The sequence below is a fragment of the Scyliorhinus torazame genome, chromosome 8 (assembly GCF_047496885.1).
Source record: "Scyliorhinus torazame isolate Kashiwa2021f chromosome 8, sScyTor2.1, whole genome shotgun sequence".
NCBI lineage: Eukaryota > Metazoa > Chordata > Chondrichthyes > Carcharhiniformes > Scyliorhinidae > Scyliorhinus > Scyliorhinus torazame.
The window spans coordinates 158,015,614-158,031,688 of record NC_092714.1 but is presented as its reverse complement, the minus strand read 5'-3'; the positions used below and the strand labels follow the sequence as shown (position 1 = coordinate 158,031,688).

At 46.8% G+C, this 16,075-nt stretch overlaps 1 protein-coding gene across 1 annotated transcript in view; it reads right to left on the bottom strand.

Annotated features, from left to right (window-relative positions):
* The window catches only part of sms (spermine synthase), a 200,369-nt gene that overhangs the window by 102,738 nt on the left and 81,556 nt on the right, over window positions 1-16,075 (bottom strand). Inside the window, exons 6-7 of the mRNA XM_072514447.1 lie at window positions 14,321-14,475; window positions 6,572-6,661 (exon numbers count right to left, since the gene is read on the bottom strand). Of these exons, the coding sequence (XP_072370548.1) occupies window positions 6,572-6,661; window positions 14,321-14,475 (245 nt within the window). The remainder of the gene's footprint in view (window positions 1-6,571; window positions 6,662-14,320; window positions 14,476-16,075) is intronic.

Here is a 16,075-nt window from a genome sequence, read left to right as displayed (position 1 = left end):
CAGATCCTAGGGCTCTTACACACACACACCCCCCCCCCCCCCCCCCAACGCAATGATTGATTTATTGAGGTTAGCGAAGGTGGTCTTGGGGATGAAGATTGTTAGTAATCCAAACAGGAAGTGGAACCTTGGCAGTACATTCATTTTGATCACCTGTACTCTCCCCTCCAGAGAAAGTGTGCACTTTTGCAGGTCCACCTTTACCTCTTCCATTTGTGGATCCGCGTCCAGTCCCCTCCCTCCCTGCCGAGATGGCTCCAAACTGCCTTAGGAGGTCCAGTATTCCTCCCATGCTGGCAGGGGTTCGAGGCGTAGAGCAGGTCATCTGCATAGAGCGATATTCGATGTTCTCTCTCCTACTGGATGCCTCTCCATCCCTTCGTCGCCAATCTGAGTGCGATGGCCAGTGGTTTGTTTGCCAGGGCAAATAGCAGTGGGGATAAGGGGTATCCCTGCCTTGTGCTTCTGTCCAGCCGGAAATATCCAGAGCAGGTTGTTTTTGCCCGTACGCTCTCCATGAGAGCATGGTACAGTAGTTTCACCCAGGAGGGGAATCCTGGCCCAAACCGTTCTAGTATCTCCAGGAGGTATTTCCATTAGACTCTGTCGAAGGCCTTCTCCACATCCAGGGAGATGATCACTTCTGGTGTCTCCCCCCCGGGTGGGGTCATGATCACGTTCAGCAGGTGTCTGATGTTCGCTGTTAAGTTGTTTGCCTTTGACAAAGCCCATCTGATCCTCCTGAACTACCTCTGGCACGCAACATTCCAGTCGCCTCGCCAGGGCCTTTGGTGTTTAGGAGTGAGGTAGGTCTGCATGACCCACTCTCTTTCGGATCTTTGTCCATTTTGGGGATCAGCGATACCAAGACCTGGGCCAGCATGGCTCTGTGGAGAGTTATTGAACGGGGCAAATGCTGTTTTATAGAAGTCCACCCGGAATCCATCTGGACCCAGTGCCTTCCCCGACTGCATGGAGTTGATACGCTCCATGATCCCCCCCCCCCCCCCCCCCCCCCCCCCCCGTGTTAGTGGTGCTTCCAGTCCATGTTTTCGTTCCTTCCCCACAACTGGAAGGTCCAGTCAGTCTAGAAACTGTCTTATCTTTGAGTCCCTTCCAGGGGTTTGGAGGTGTACAGCTGCTGGTAGCAGGTCGCGAAGACCTGGTTGATCTTGTCTGGGGCCTTGGCGAGCCTGCCATTTTTATCTTTCGCTTGTGCTTTTTCCCTCATGGATGCTTGCTTTCTCAGCTGCTGAGCCAGCAGGCACCTGGCCTTGTATCAATGCTCATAGAAAGTCCTGTGTGTTTGGCAGAGTTGGTACACTGGCTTTCACAGTGGACAGATGATCAAATTCTTTTTGTAATTTTTTTCTTCTCTGCCAGCAGTTCCATGGTTGGGGCTGTGGAATACCATCGATTCACATCCAGTATGGAGTCGACCAACTGCTGCCTGGCCGCCCTCTCCATTCTGTCCCTCCGCACCCGAGGTGAGATCATTTCTCCTCTTATCACCACCTTCAGTGTCTCCCACAGCGTGGAGGGCAAGACCTCCCCTTCTGGTTTTTTTGCTATGTATCCCTCGATGGTTTGTGACATTTTCACTCAGAACGCTTTGTTGGCGAGGAGAACAAAGAAAGGCTGTGTCTCGCCGCCATGGGGGGCATTGGGCCGGGCCCATTCCCGACTCGCATCCACGTAATGTGGAGCGCAGTCGGATGTTACAATCGCAGAATATTCCACCTCTACCATCCCTGGAAGCACCGATTTCTCTCTAACAAAGAGGTCGATGTGAGAGTATACTTTATGGACTTGGGAAGAGACCTTCATGGGTGCACCCACCACCTGCTCTCTTGCCATGCTTTGTTGATTATGGGCTGGATTTGCCCGTCTGTGGGTCCGCTACACAGTTAAAGTCTCCCCACACATGATGAGTTGGTGGGAAGTCTAGGTCAGGGATTACTGCCATGGTTTCTTTTTTAATAAAATCTGCATCGTCCCAGATGGGAGCTGACACATTCACAAGTACCACTACTGCCCCTTCCAGGACACCGCTAATCATGACATACCGTCTCTCTGGGTTTGTCACCGTCTTCATTGCTGCAAAGTTCGTCCTCTTATTGAACAGTTTGGCCACCCACCTTGCCAGCATTCTGCAACACGCCAGGTACGTCTGTCCTATCCATTCCTTTCCTGTTCACTTCCAATCCTTCTCCCGCAAGTGTGTCTCTTGGAGGAAGACTATGTCGGCCTTCAGGCATTTGAGATGGGCGAAGATTCTGGATCTCTTCACTGGCCGTTAAGTCCTCTGACATTCCAGGTGACTATCCGGATTTGGGGCTTGTGTTCCCCCCACCTCCTGTGGGGTCAGCCATACCAACCATTTGGATGTGCCTCTGCATTCTCTTCCTCAGCTGCCTGCCCCCCCTCCCATCGCCAGGTCCCTCTCTCAAGTCTTATCCTTACCTACCCCCCTTCTCGGTGTCCCTGTGGGTTAGCCATCCCTTGCTCCCCCACCCCCCCCTGCCCTTTACCTCCCCCTTCCCCCTGCCTTATTTTACCCTCTCCTTCTGTCAGGCGCTCCCTCCCTCTCGGGAGCTGCACCGCGGCCCTCCTCCCTCTTACCCGTGGTACTCCTCATACTCGCTCACTCGGTGGCTCCCTTCCTGGGAGCGTTTCCTCTCATCATTGGCCCATTCTGTTCCTCTTTCCCTCCCCCACCCCTCCCCCCCCACAACCCCTCCTTCCCTGGAGCGCGCAGGTGGTCGTTCCAGTGGACATTTATGTAGAGATAAGCGAGTCATGAAAAGACAAATAACATCTTTCTGGTCTCTGTGTCCATTACTGCTGTCATCCCAGCTTGTTTTTCCTGATGAAGTCATCCGGTATGTTGAAGTAGAACTCCTGTTGTTATGTTACCCACAGTTTTGCCGGGGAAAGCATCCCGTTCTTAAATAGGGCCACCTTGACTCTGTTGAACTCAGCCCGGCATTTGGACAGGTCAGCCCCAATGTCCTGGTATATACGGATCGCGTGGCCTTACATTTACAGGACCTCGTACTCCTTGTCCAATTTAGTCTCTTCTCTTTGTCCTGGTATCTGCGCATCTTCATGATGATCGCTCTTCGTGGGTCCCCTGATTTGGACCTTTGCCGGAGTGATCTGTGGACTCTGTCCACTTCTGGGGGTTTGGGGAAGCTTTCTCCTCTGACCAATTTCCCCAGTATCCACGCTACGTAGTCCATTAGGTTCCTGCTCTCCGTACCCTCAGGCAGCCCAACAATTCTCAGATTCTGGCCGTGGGATATGTTCCCCTAGTTGTCGACCTTCCCCTTGAGCGCTCCCTGGGCCACCACTAACCTCGACACCTCAGTGCGGCGATCCACTCTCTCCAGTTCCCCCAAAGATGCTTCCTAGGCTTCCAACCATCTCTTTACTTTCCTAGGGCTTCTTTGAAGGGGCCAAAGTGATTGCTATGGCCACCTTCACAGACTCCATAAGATCTCTTTGATGGGTATCCCTCAGCTTTAGGTGCTCCTGTGCCAAGAGTTCCGCCCACTGCCCAGTCAGTGGCTGGGTCGGTGCCGGTGGTCGCGTTGGCGATTCCTCCCAGTCCGCCGTGCTCTGTTTGGCTTCACTCCTCGTGTTTGTCTTTTGTGTCCTTCTCTCCTGTCTCTTATCACTCCTGCTGTCTTTTTTGTTTCTTGGCGCATTTGATGGAATCTTTCTTTTGGATGGCTGTCTTATATCTATCTCCCCTCAATTTAAAGCTATGTCCCCTCGTGCTAGACATCACCATCCGAGGAAAAAGGCTCTCACTGTCCACCCTACCCAATCCTCTGATCATCTTGTATGCCTCAATTAAGTCACCTCTTAACCCTTTCTCTGGCTACCCTCTTGCTCTTTACATATGAACAAAATGCCTCGGGGTTTTCCTTAATCCTGTTTGCCAATGACATTTCATGACCCCTTTTAGCCTTCCTAACTCCTACCTTAAGTTCCTTCCTACTTGCTTTATATTCTTCAAGGGCTTCATCTGTCCTAAGCCTTTTAGAACTTACGGTTTCCTCCTTTTTCTTTTTGACAAGATTCATAATATCCCTCGTTATCCAGGGTTCCCTATACTTGCCACCCTTATCTTTCAGCCTCACAGGTACATGCCGGTCCTGAATTCTAATCAACTGACATTTGAAAGCCTCCCACATGCCAGGTGTTGATTTTCCCTCAAGCAGATGCGCCCAGTCAACACTCTCCAGATCCTGCCTAATGCTGTTGTAATTAGCCTTCTCCCAGTTTAACACCTTCACCCGAGGACCACTCTTGTCCTTATCCATAAGCAGCTTAAAACTTACAGAATTATGACCACTGTTCTTGAAATGATTTCCTACTGAAACTTTGATCACCTGGCCGGGCTCATTTCCCAGCACTAGGTCTAATATGGCCCCTTCCCAAGTTGGACTATTTACACATTATTTCAAGAAACCCTCCTGGACGCTCCTTACAATTTCTGCTCCAACCATGCCTCTAGCAGTAAGTGTGTCCCAGTCAATATAGGGAAAGTTAAAATCACCCACCACGACAACCCTATTGTTTATGCAGTTTTCCAAGATCTGTCTGCATATCTGCTCCTCTATCTCCCGCTGGCTGTTAGGAGGTCTGTAGTAAACCCCCAACATTATAACAGCACCTTTCCTATTCCTGAGCTCGACCCATATTGCCTCGCTGCATGAACACTCCAAAGTGTCCTCCCTCAGCTTAGCTGTAATATTCTCCTTAACCAATAATGCAACTTCCCCACCCCTTCTGCATCCCCCTCTACCCTGTCTGAAGCATCTACATCCTGGAATGTTTAGTTGCCAATTCTGTCCCTCTTTCAACCAAGTTTCTGTAATAGCAACATCATAATTCCATACATATCCAAGCTCCAAGCTCATCTGTCTTACCTGAAATACTCCTCACATTGAAACTAATGCACTTTAGCCCACCAGCTCCGCTGCGTTAAACAACCACTCCCTGCCTGCTCTTCCTCTTAATCTTACTGGCCTTAGTATGTAGCTCTCCCTCAGTTATTTCTCCCATTGACCTACTGCTCTGGTTCCCAACCCCCTGCCATACTAGGCAGTTCAATCTGTTTTTCTGCTTTCCACTTTTCTCCTTACTAGCTTTTCCTCTTTACTACTCGCTGACTTCCTGCATTGGTTCCCATCCCCCTGCCATATTAATTTAAACCCTCCCCAACAGCGCGAGCAAACAACACCCCTAGGACATTGATTCCAGTCATGCCCAGGTGTAGACCGTTCAATTTGTAATGGTCCCACCGCTCCCAGAACCGGTTCCAATGTCTCAAAAATCTGAATCCCTCCCTCCTGCACCATCTCTCAAGCCACGCATTCATCCTGTCTATCTTGTCATTCTTACTCTGACTCGCACTTGGCACTGGTAGCAATCTTGAGATTACTACGTTTGAGATCCTACTTTTTAGTTTATCTCCTAACTCCCTCAATAAAGCATGTAGGATCTCATCCTGCTTTTTACCTATATCGTTGGTGCCTATATGCACCAAGGCAGCTGGCTGTTCACCCTTCCCCTTTAGAATGTCCTGCAGCCACTCAGACATCCAGGACCCTTGCACCCCGGAGGCAACATACCTTCCTAGAGTCTTGTCTGCGTCCGCAGAAACACCTGTCTATTCCCCTTACAATCAAATCCCTAGCACTATAGCTCTCATACTCTTTCTCCTGCCCTCCTACGCAGCAGAGGCAGCCACGGTGCCATGAACCCAGCTACTGCTGCCTTCCCCTGGAGAGCCATTTCCCCCAACAGTATCCAAAAAGGTATACCTGTTTTGGAGGGAGATGACCGCAGGGGACCCTGCACTGCTTTCCTACTCTTCCTGTGTCTGGTGGTCACCCATTTCCTATCTCCCTCATTACTCTTTATCTGCAGTGTGACCAACTTGTTAAACGTGCTATCCACAACTTCCTCAGCATTGTGGATGCTCCCAAGTGAGTCCAACCTTACATTTTCTAATTATCTAGCAGTAGAGCGGCACATTTGCAGTGGTTAGCACTGCTGCATCAGTGACCCTGGTTCAATTCTAGCACTGGGTGGCTGTCTTTGTGGAGTTTGCATGTTCTCCCCATGTCTGATTGGGTTTCCTCCAGGTGCTTCGGTTTCCTCCCACAATCCAAAGCTGTGCGCGTTAGTTGGAATGGTCATGCTAAATTGCCCTCATGTCCAGGCTGTGCAGTTAGGTTACAGGGATAGGGCGGGGTGGAGGTGGGAGTGGACCTGGGTAGATTGCTCTTTCGGAGGGTCGGGGCAGACTTGATGGGCCGGATGGCTTCTTTCTGCGCTGTAGGAATTCCATAATTCATAGAGGTCTACAGCACATCGTATCTGTGCTGGTCAAAAACAACCACCTAAGTATTCTAATCCCATTTTCCAGCATCTGGCCCATAGCGTTGTATGCCTTGGCATCACAAGTGCATATCTAAATGCTACTTAAATGTAGCCTGCACTGCCTTTTTGCAGTATGGTTGAGGGTAAACAAAAGCAGTGCCAGTAGGCCTACCTGATAGCAGTCTCCTTTCAGATTATCCAGAACATCTCCACAGGTTTTGCGCATATGTTTGCAACATGCATCAATCACCATCTGGTCAATGTACAACTTCTGTTAAGGATCAAATAGAGTTTGAAAACATCCCAAAAGAAAAAAAACTCGGTTAACAGCTGAGTAAAGACTGATTAATGAACAGTTACACTTAAAGAAAAGTTACAGGTTGCCCAAAGTTCAGACTCTCCTCAGCTAGATTCCTAGGGAGGAGCCAACAGCAGGCGAGCTAAACAATCAAGCTGTTGCATTCCAGATAATTCTGGCACCAACTAATTCTGACACCAACATATCGTCGCGTAGTGTCACTGAACATGGTAGAATTTAAATTCAGTTAATAAGTCTGAATTTAAAAACCAGTCTCAGTGATGATATCATTGATTATGGTAAAAACCCATCTGATTCACGAACTTTCTTTAGGGAAGGAAATCTACCATCCTTGCCCAACTCCAGACCCACAGCAATATATTTTTATATTGTGTAAAGATCCTCTTGTAAATCAGTGTCTGCCCCTTTTTTCCTTTGTAATTTCGGTTTTGTTTGGCTTTTATAATTTTTGTAGCTGAACACTTACTGGGGCCTATACCTTTAAGATGGACCTCCCTTTTAATTAAAAACAAACAAATCCTCCAGCAGGCTGCATTTCTGACATGTGATGACACCACTTGATGGACTTGGCTGTCAACCAATGGACTCGATATTCCTGGGTCTCAACTGACACACTATGCTGATTGGTGCTCATCGTTCCGGAATGGTCCTTATTTTGTGAGATTATGTTTGCTTTTAGCTTTTGATCATGAAACTAAAGGGCCACAGCTCTGATCTCTCTCTAAAGATCTAAAAATGCCTTTCTCTCTGCATAGCCAGCTTAACCTGCAGGGAAATCCACTCCAGAACCAGCAGCAGGCAGGGTGGGTTGTTTGAAAATGCTTTTCAAGTTCTCATGTGATAGTGATAGCTAATCTGGTGGAGGTGGAAGTCAGAATAAAACACCCGAGGAGGGTCTTCTGAGTGAAGGCCCAAGTTAATACAAGTTAAAGTGACTCCCCAGAGGGGATCCCACAGCCTGAGTCCTGCCTGAATGTTCCAGGCAGAAGAATTTCATTAGCAATCCAACTGGTGATTTCAACATTCCTCGTCCTGGGAAGCTAGCCGGCAAAACAATTTCAATATCAGCAACAAGTACACTCATATCTCTCTCACTCCCATTTTAATCCTCATCATTTTACCGCTTTCCCTTGTGTCTATCTAGTGTGGGAGAGAGGCTTGGGGAGAGGATGGCTGGTAAGAAGGGTGATTGCGGGGGCGGGGGGGGGGGAATAGATTAGCTGGTCATTATTCTATTATAATATGTCTTATCACTCTTGGTTGTTATAAATAAACAGTTTTGTGTTTTGCTTACAAATCTGGTGCCTGTAAATCATTGGAGCGGTCAAGGGTCTCAAAACTTGACACAAATTATTGGTTAATTTCCTTGTGGCGGGGCTCTGCGGCTTGTGGGGCTGGAACTGACCACGTGTAGGCTGAAATTCCCCCTTTTATCTTTACAAATTAATAAGCAAAATCCTGGACTCATGCTGCACATGATGATCACCATCATCAGTGGCAGCAAACCCTATACCTGATCTGTCTGTGACTCTCTTGCAGATAACACAAAGTTGGGTGGGAGGGTGAGCTCTGAGGAGGATACAGAGATCCTTCAGTGTGACTTGGGCAAGTTGAGCGAGTAGGCAAAGGAATGGCAGATGCAGTATAATTTGGATAAATGTGAGGTCATTCACTTTGTTAGCAAAAATGGTAATAAAACAGACTATTAGCTGAATGGCCATAATTTTGTAAAGGGGAATGTGCAATCAAACCTGGGCGTCCTCGTACACCAGTCGCTGAAGTATGCAGGTATAGCAGGCTGTAAAGAAGGTAAATGGTATGTCGGCCTTCAGAGTGAGGGTACAGGAGCAGGCATGTCTTGCTGCAATTATACAGGAGCCATACCTGGAAAAGTGTGCGCAGTTTCATCTCGTTAGGAGAAAGATGAGGGAGTGCAGCGAAGGTTTGCCAGACTGATTCCTGGGATGCAGGACTGACGTATGAGGAGAGCTTGAGTCATTTAGGCTGGAGTTAAGAATAAGGGGGAATCTCAGAAACGTATAAAATTCTAACAGGACTAGACAGGGTAGAAGCAAGAAGGAGGTGGAGGTGAGGGTATCCAGAACCAGGGGTCACAGTCTGAGGGTACAGGGTAGACCGTTTAAAACAGAGATGAAGTGAAATTTCTTTACCCAGAGTGGCTGGTGTGTGGAATTCACTACCAGTTAGCAGTTGAGACCAAAACACCGTTTTCAAGGAGCAGTTAGATATAGCACGTGGGGAAAAGGGAATTTAAGGATTTTTTTTTTGGGGGGGGGGGGGGGGGGGACGACGACGATTAGGCTATTGAGTTGGAATGATCAGCCATGATCATGATTGGCAGAGCAGGCTCAAAGGACCAAATGGACTCCTCCTGCTACTAATTTCTATGTTTCTCCTGTTTGCATTCTCGAAATGGACAGGAAAACTACTGTTCTTCACATTTCAGAAGAACACCCAGCTTCCAATAATGTGAAGGTTCAGCTATCGCCAGTCAATTCCCTTTTCTGAAACCTCTGAATGTGATGAGAGTTCAATCATGCCACAAATGGACATTCATTCATGGAAAGATGGAAGAATAATGGCATTCACTTCCTACGGCTTAGGACAAAAAAACAAATTCTTCACTTTATCCAATTAAATTCAGAAACGCAAGAACAGGAATATTTAGCCCTTGAAGTTCTTCCATCATTCAATTAGGTCATTGCTGATCTGGATCTTTAGAAACATAGAAACTCTGACACAAAAGGCCATTCAATCTATTGCATCTCTGCTAGCCAAACCCTAGTTGTCCAACGTTGCCCCATATTCAGACAATTGTCTGTAGACCTGTAGATATGTCGTAATCGAAATGTGTTTTTTCTAATGAAATGTAGTTTCTGTCTCCACTGCCTTTTTAGGCAGTGAATTCCAGGCACCCCCCCCCCCCCCCCCCCCCCCCCCCCCCCGCCATGCTCAGTGAAAATAATTTACTTCAAATCCCCTCCAACCCTACTGCCAAATGGTTTAAATTTAAGCCCCCTCGTCACTCAACTCTCTGTAAATGGACATAACTCTTTCCTACCCACTCCAGCTTAGTGTCTTAATTAAATCTCTCCTTGGCTTCCACTGCTCCAAAGAAACCCCAGACCACGCGACCTGCCCCAATAGCTCAAATTCAACTTTCCTGGTAACATCCTTCACACCCCTTGGGTGATTACATCTTTCCTTTAATGCAGCGAGCAGAATTGGACACAGTACACTAGCTATGGTCGAACTTGTGTTTTATACACTTCGCATATAACCGCCCCACTATTACATTTTATTCTGTGGTTAATAAAGTATTGCATACGTCTTTTTAAACCATCGTCTACCTGTCCGGGTACATTCTGGGATTCTGGGACATAGAATTCAACGTCCCTCTATTCCTCTGCAGCACTCCATCATACAATTTATTACGCATTCCCTAGTCTAGTTTGTCCTCTTTCAAACTTCACAGAATGGTGACAGAAGGCTGGCCTATGGTATCTGTACAGAGTCTCCAAATTAGCAATTCACTTGCTGTTCTCCCTGTAACCCTGCACATTCTTCCTTTCTTTTCAGATTGACAGTCCAATTGCCTTTTGAAAGCTACAATTAAATCTGCCTCCACCACACTCAGTCTGTGCATTCCAAACGCTACAAACTTATTGAAAAAATTAAAAAACAAAAGCATCCATCAACCAATAACAGTTGGTGTCACAGTCAATTCTGGAGTAATACAAATAGTTTCTGCACAGGTGACCATTCGGCCCATTGAGACTATGCCAGCGCTCTGCAGTTAATCCCATTTCCCTGCTCTATCTCCGTCGCGCAACATATTTATTTACTTTTCAAATTTTCCAATTAACGGGCAATTTAGGGTGGTCAATCTACCAACCCTGCACATCTTTTGGGTTGTCGGGGTGAGACCCATGCAGACGTGGGGTGAATGTGCAAACTGCACACAGTGACCCGAGGCTGGGATCAAACCCTTCATCCAGTTTTCGTTTGGAGTGGGCCACAAATTCCAGGTCATGCCGCATGAAAAAAAACTTACGTCTCATAGAACATTACAGCGCAGTACAGGCCCTTCGGCCCTCGATGTTGCGCCGACCTGTGAAACCACTCTGAAGCCCATCTACACTATTCCCTTATCGTCCATATGTCTATCCAATGACCATTTGAATGCCCTTGGTGTTGGCGAGTCCACTACTGTTGCAGGCAGGGCATTCCACGCCCTTACTACTCTGAGTAAAGAACCTACCTCTGACATCTGTCTTTTCTCTATCTCCCCTCAATTTAAAGGTATGTCCCCTCGTGCTAGACATCACCATCCGAGGAAAAAGGCTCGCACTGTCCACCCTATCCAATCCTCTGATCATCTTGTATGCCTCAATTCAGTCACCTCTTGACCTTCTTCTCTCTAACGAAAACAGCCTCAAGTCCCTCAGCCTTTCCTCACAAGATCTTCCCCCATACCAGATTCTGGTAAATCTCCTCTGCACCATTTCCAATGCTTCCTCATCCTTCCCATAATGCGGTGACCAGAATTGCACGCAATACTCCAAATGCAGTCGCACCAGAGTTTTGTACAGCTGCAACATGACCTCATGGCTCCGAATCTCAACCCCTCTACCAATAAAAGCTAACAGACCGTACGCCTTCTTAACAACCCTCTCAACCTGGGTGGCAACTTTCAGGGATCTATGTACATGGACACCAAGATCTCTCTGCTCATTCACACTGCCAAGAATCTTACCATTAGCCCAGTACTCAGTCTTCCTGTTATTCCTTCCAAAATGAATCACCTCACACTTTTCTGCATTAAACTCCATTTGCCACCTCTCAGCCCAGCGCTGCAGCTTCTCTATGTCCCTCTGTAACTTGTAACATCCTTCCGCACTGTCCACAACTCCACCGACTTTAGTGTCATCTGCAAATTTACTCACCCATCCTTCTACGCCTTCCTCCAGGTCATTTATAAAAATGACAAACAGCAGTGGCCCCAAAACAGATCCTTGTGGTACACCACTAGTAACTGGATTCCAGTCTGAACATTGCCCATCAACCACCACCCTTTGTCTTCTTCCAGCTAGCCAATTTCTGATCCAAACTGCTAAATCACCCTGAAATCCATGCCTCCGTATTTTCTGCAGTAGCTTACCGTGGGGAACCTTATCAAACGCTTTACTGAAATCCATATACACCACATCAACTGCTTTACCCTCATCCACCTGTTTGGTCACCTTCTCAAAGAACTCAATAAGGTTTGTGAGGGACGACCTACCCTTCACAAAACCAGTGTTGATTATCTCGAATCAAATTATTCCTTTCCAGATGATTATACATCCTATCTCTTATAAACCTTTCCAAGATTTTTCCCACAACAGAAGTAAGGCTCACTGGTCTATAGTTACCGGGGTTGTCTCTACTCCCCTTCTTGAACAAGGGGACAACATTTGCTATCTTCCAGTCTTCTGGCACTATTCCTGTAGACAAAGATGACTTAAAGATCAAAGCCAAAGGCTCAGCAATCTCCTCCCTAGCTTCCCAGAGAATCCTAGGATAAATCCCATCCGACCCAGAAGACCTATTTTCACACTTTCCAGAATTGCTAACACCTCCTCACGAACCTCAAGCCCTTCTAGTCTAGTAGCCTGAATCTCAGTATTCTCCTCAACAACATTGTCTTTTTCCTCTGTGAATACTGACAAAAAATATTCATTTAGCACTTCTCCTATCTCCTCGGACTCCAAGCACAACTTCCCACTACCGTCCTTGACTGGCCCTACTCTTACCTAATCATTCGCTTATTCCTGACATATCTATAGAAAGCTTTAGGGTTATCCTTACTCCTACCTGCCAAAGACTTCTCATGTCCCCTCCTGGCTCTTCTTAGCTCTCTCTTTAGATCCTTCCTAGCTAACTTGTAACTCTCGAGCGCCCTAACTGAACCATCATGTCTCATCTTTACATAAGCCTCCTTCTTCCTCTTGACAAGTGTTTCGACTGCTTTATTAAACCACGGTTCCCTCACTCAACCACTTCCTCCCTGCCTCACAGGTACATACTTATAAAGGACACGCAGTAGCTGTTCCTTGAACAAGCTCCACATTTCCATTGTGCCCATCCCCTGCAGTTTTCCTCTCCATCCGATGCACCCTAAGTCTTGCCTCATCGCATCATAATTGCCTTTCCCCCAGATATAACTCTTGCCCTGCGGAAAAAACCTATCCCTTTCCATCACTAAAGTAAACGTAATCGAATTGTGGTCACTAGCACCAAAGTGCTCACCTACCTCCAAATCTAACACCTGTCCTGGTTCATTACCCAGTACCAAATCCAATATAGCCTCGCCTCTCGTTGGCCTATCTACATACTGTGTCAGGAAACCCTCCTGCACACATTGGACAAAAACAGACCCATCTAAAGTATTTGAACTATAGTGTTTCCAGTCAATATTTGGAAAGTTAAAGTCCCCCATAACAACTACCCTGTTGCTTTCGCTCCTATCCAGAATCATCTTTGCAATCTTTTCCTCTACATCTCTGGAACTTTTCGGAGGCCTATAGAAAACCCCTAACAGGGTGACCTCTCCTTTCCTGTTTCTAACCTCAGCCCATACCACCTCAGTAGACGAGTCCTCATCAAACGTCCTTTCTGCCACCGTAATACTGTTCTTGACTAACAATGCCACCCCTCCCCCGAGCTTACTGAAATATCTAAGCCCTGGCATCTGCAACAACCATTCCTGTCCCTGCTCTATCCATGTCTTCGATATGGCCACAACATCGAAGTCCCAGTTACCAACCCATGCCACATGTTCACCCACCTTATTCCGGATGCTCCTGGCATTGAAGACACTTTAAACCACCTTCCTGCCTGCCAGTACACTCCTGCAACTTTGAAACCTTACTCATGACCTCACTACTCTCAACCTCCTGTATACTGGAGCTACAATTTAGGTTCCCAAGCCCCTGCTGAACTAGTTTAAACCCTCCCGAAGAGCATTAGCAAATTTCCCCCCCAGGATATTGGTACCCCTCTGGTCCAGGTGTAGACCATCCGGTTTGTAGAGGTCCCACCGACCCCAGAATGAGTCCCAATTACCCAGAAATCTGAAACCCTCACTCCTGCACCATCCCTGTAGCCACATGTTCAACTCCTCGCCTCGTTATCACGTGGCACGGGTAACAACCCAGAGATAATAACTCGGTTTGTCCTAGATCTAAGTTTCACCCTAGCTCCCTGAATTCCTGCCTTACATCCCTATCCCTTTTCCTATCTATGTCGTTGGTACCTATGTGGACCACGACTTGGGGCTGCTCCCCCTCCCCCTTAAGGATTCCATCCTCCCTTGCCTAAAATCTTAAATCTGTGCCACCTAGTCCTTGGACCATCAGTGAATGGGATGTTTATTTGTCTACCTTATCAAAACTTGTTCTAATCTTATACACCTCCATCAAACCACCCTTCAAAATCCTTTGCTCTTGGAATACGAGAACTTCCATAACCTAGACTGATGACCAAATTCACAAGCTCTTTGATACAACAATTTCAGATAACATTGCGTAAAAAGGATATTTCCACCATGGTGACCATCTTTGGTTTTAACTTCACCAGCTCACAGAGGATCCCGCCATCTCCTCCTCCCAGGATAAGAATTTCTTTCCCTGTGTAGTCCTCTACTCCATTGCCCATTATAGCTTGTGTGTATGGAAGGTCACTCTCTCCTAAATCTGGAACAGAAGGGGGTACACAGATATATTATTTACTGTAAAATATATTAAATAAAATCTTGAACACACCACCCAGCTGACAAGGAAGCCAGGTCTCAGCTTCAGGCTTTGTGGTGCTGCTGTCGGCTCTGAATGGGTTCAAACACCCATTGCAGAGATTTGAACATTTCAGACTAACACATCAGCAGTGGTAAGGGAGTGCTGTCCTGTCAGAGTCATCGCCATAAATACATTATAAGTAGCTGCACTCAGCGCTCGCACAACTGCACCAAAAACTGCTCCATCTGTTAAGATCCTCCACGTATACCCGAAATGTTAGCCCCATCTTCCCCCACAGTTGCTACCCAACCCACTGAGCGCACCCAGCATTTTCTGTCTTCAATACCAGAGAAACAGACATGTTTTCAGGTCACCGCTAGGTAAGTAGATTTACAAGTAGTGTGGGGTTAGAGATTACAGTTTACAGAAGCAAATCAGTATAGAAGAATAATAATCAATAGGCAAATCAGCCCCTCGAGTCTGCTTCACTATTCAATGCGATCATGGCCAATCTCCTCTCATCCTACTGAGGCGAGCTATCTTCGTCCCTTCAACTCAGAATTATACTTTCACTTAATCCACAATCTGGCTCTGTGCCGTCATTCAACTGAACCTCAAGATCTAGTGTAAAGCTCTGGATTTTACCCTTTCCTCCAAGGTGAAGACTCCCACTGATATACCCTGAACTACAGGCAATGGCAACTGTAAAAAGACCGAAAGATGATCCTTGGGACTTGCTGCACATTTGCAGTATTTCTGGCTTTTGTTCCTATCTTATGTTCACTTGACAACCACATTCGTGTTGTTCCAGCACAGGTCAGCCGATAGCAATTACAGGTTACAAAATAACTAGACTAGCAGATTTCCAGCCAGGTCTTTCTCTTTCCTACCCAGAGGCAAACTGCCGTCCCACTTCAGGTACACCAGCTGAGAAAAGCACCTTCAGCACCAACCAAATTTATAAGAAATAAAATATGCACAGAAACAAGAGTTGTTCACTGGTCTACAAAGATTAATCAGCTCCCACCAACTACACGGGATACCATTTTGTTAGAGTCATAAGAGTCACAGAGTCATAGAGGTTTACAGCATGAAAACAGGACCTTCGGCCCAACTTGTCCATGACACGAAGCTAGTCCCGATTGCCCGCATTTGGCCCATATCCCTCTATACCCAGCTTTCCCATTAAAAAAAATTTTTTTAAAAATATGTTTATTCAGATTTTTTCCAACAAAATTTTAACAACCTCCCCGCCCCCCCCATAACAAAAAGAAAAAAGAACACAAACACAACAATCGAAAATAATACAAAACCCCGTATATAAATAGGATGGTCAATAGGACTTTAAACTAAAGATTGGGGGGGGGGGGGGGGGGGGGGGGAAGGGAAAGTCAGGGAACCAAGAAATGAAGTAATCAGTGGGAAGCGTAGCTGCTTAGGAATACAAAAAAGCACGAAAAGACAGAACTCAGGAGAGGTTACAATAGTCCCCATCCCACAAAATATGACAGTGTATGGAAAGGCTCAGTAAACCAAGGTCCACCACACTAAGAAAACAAAA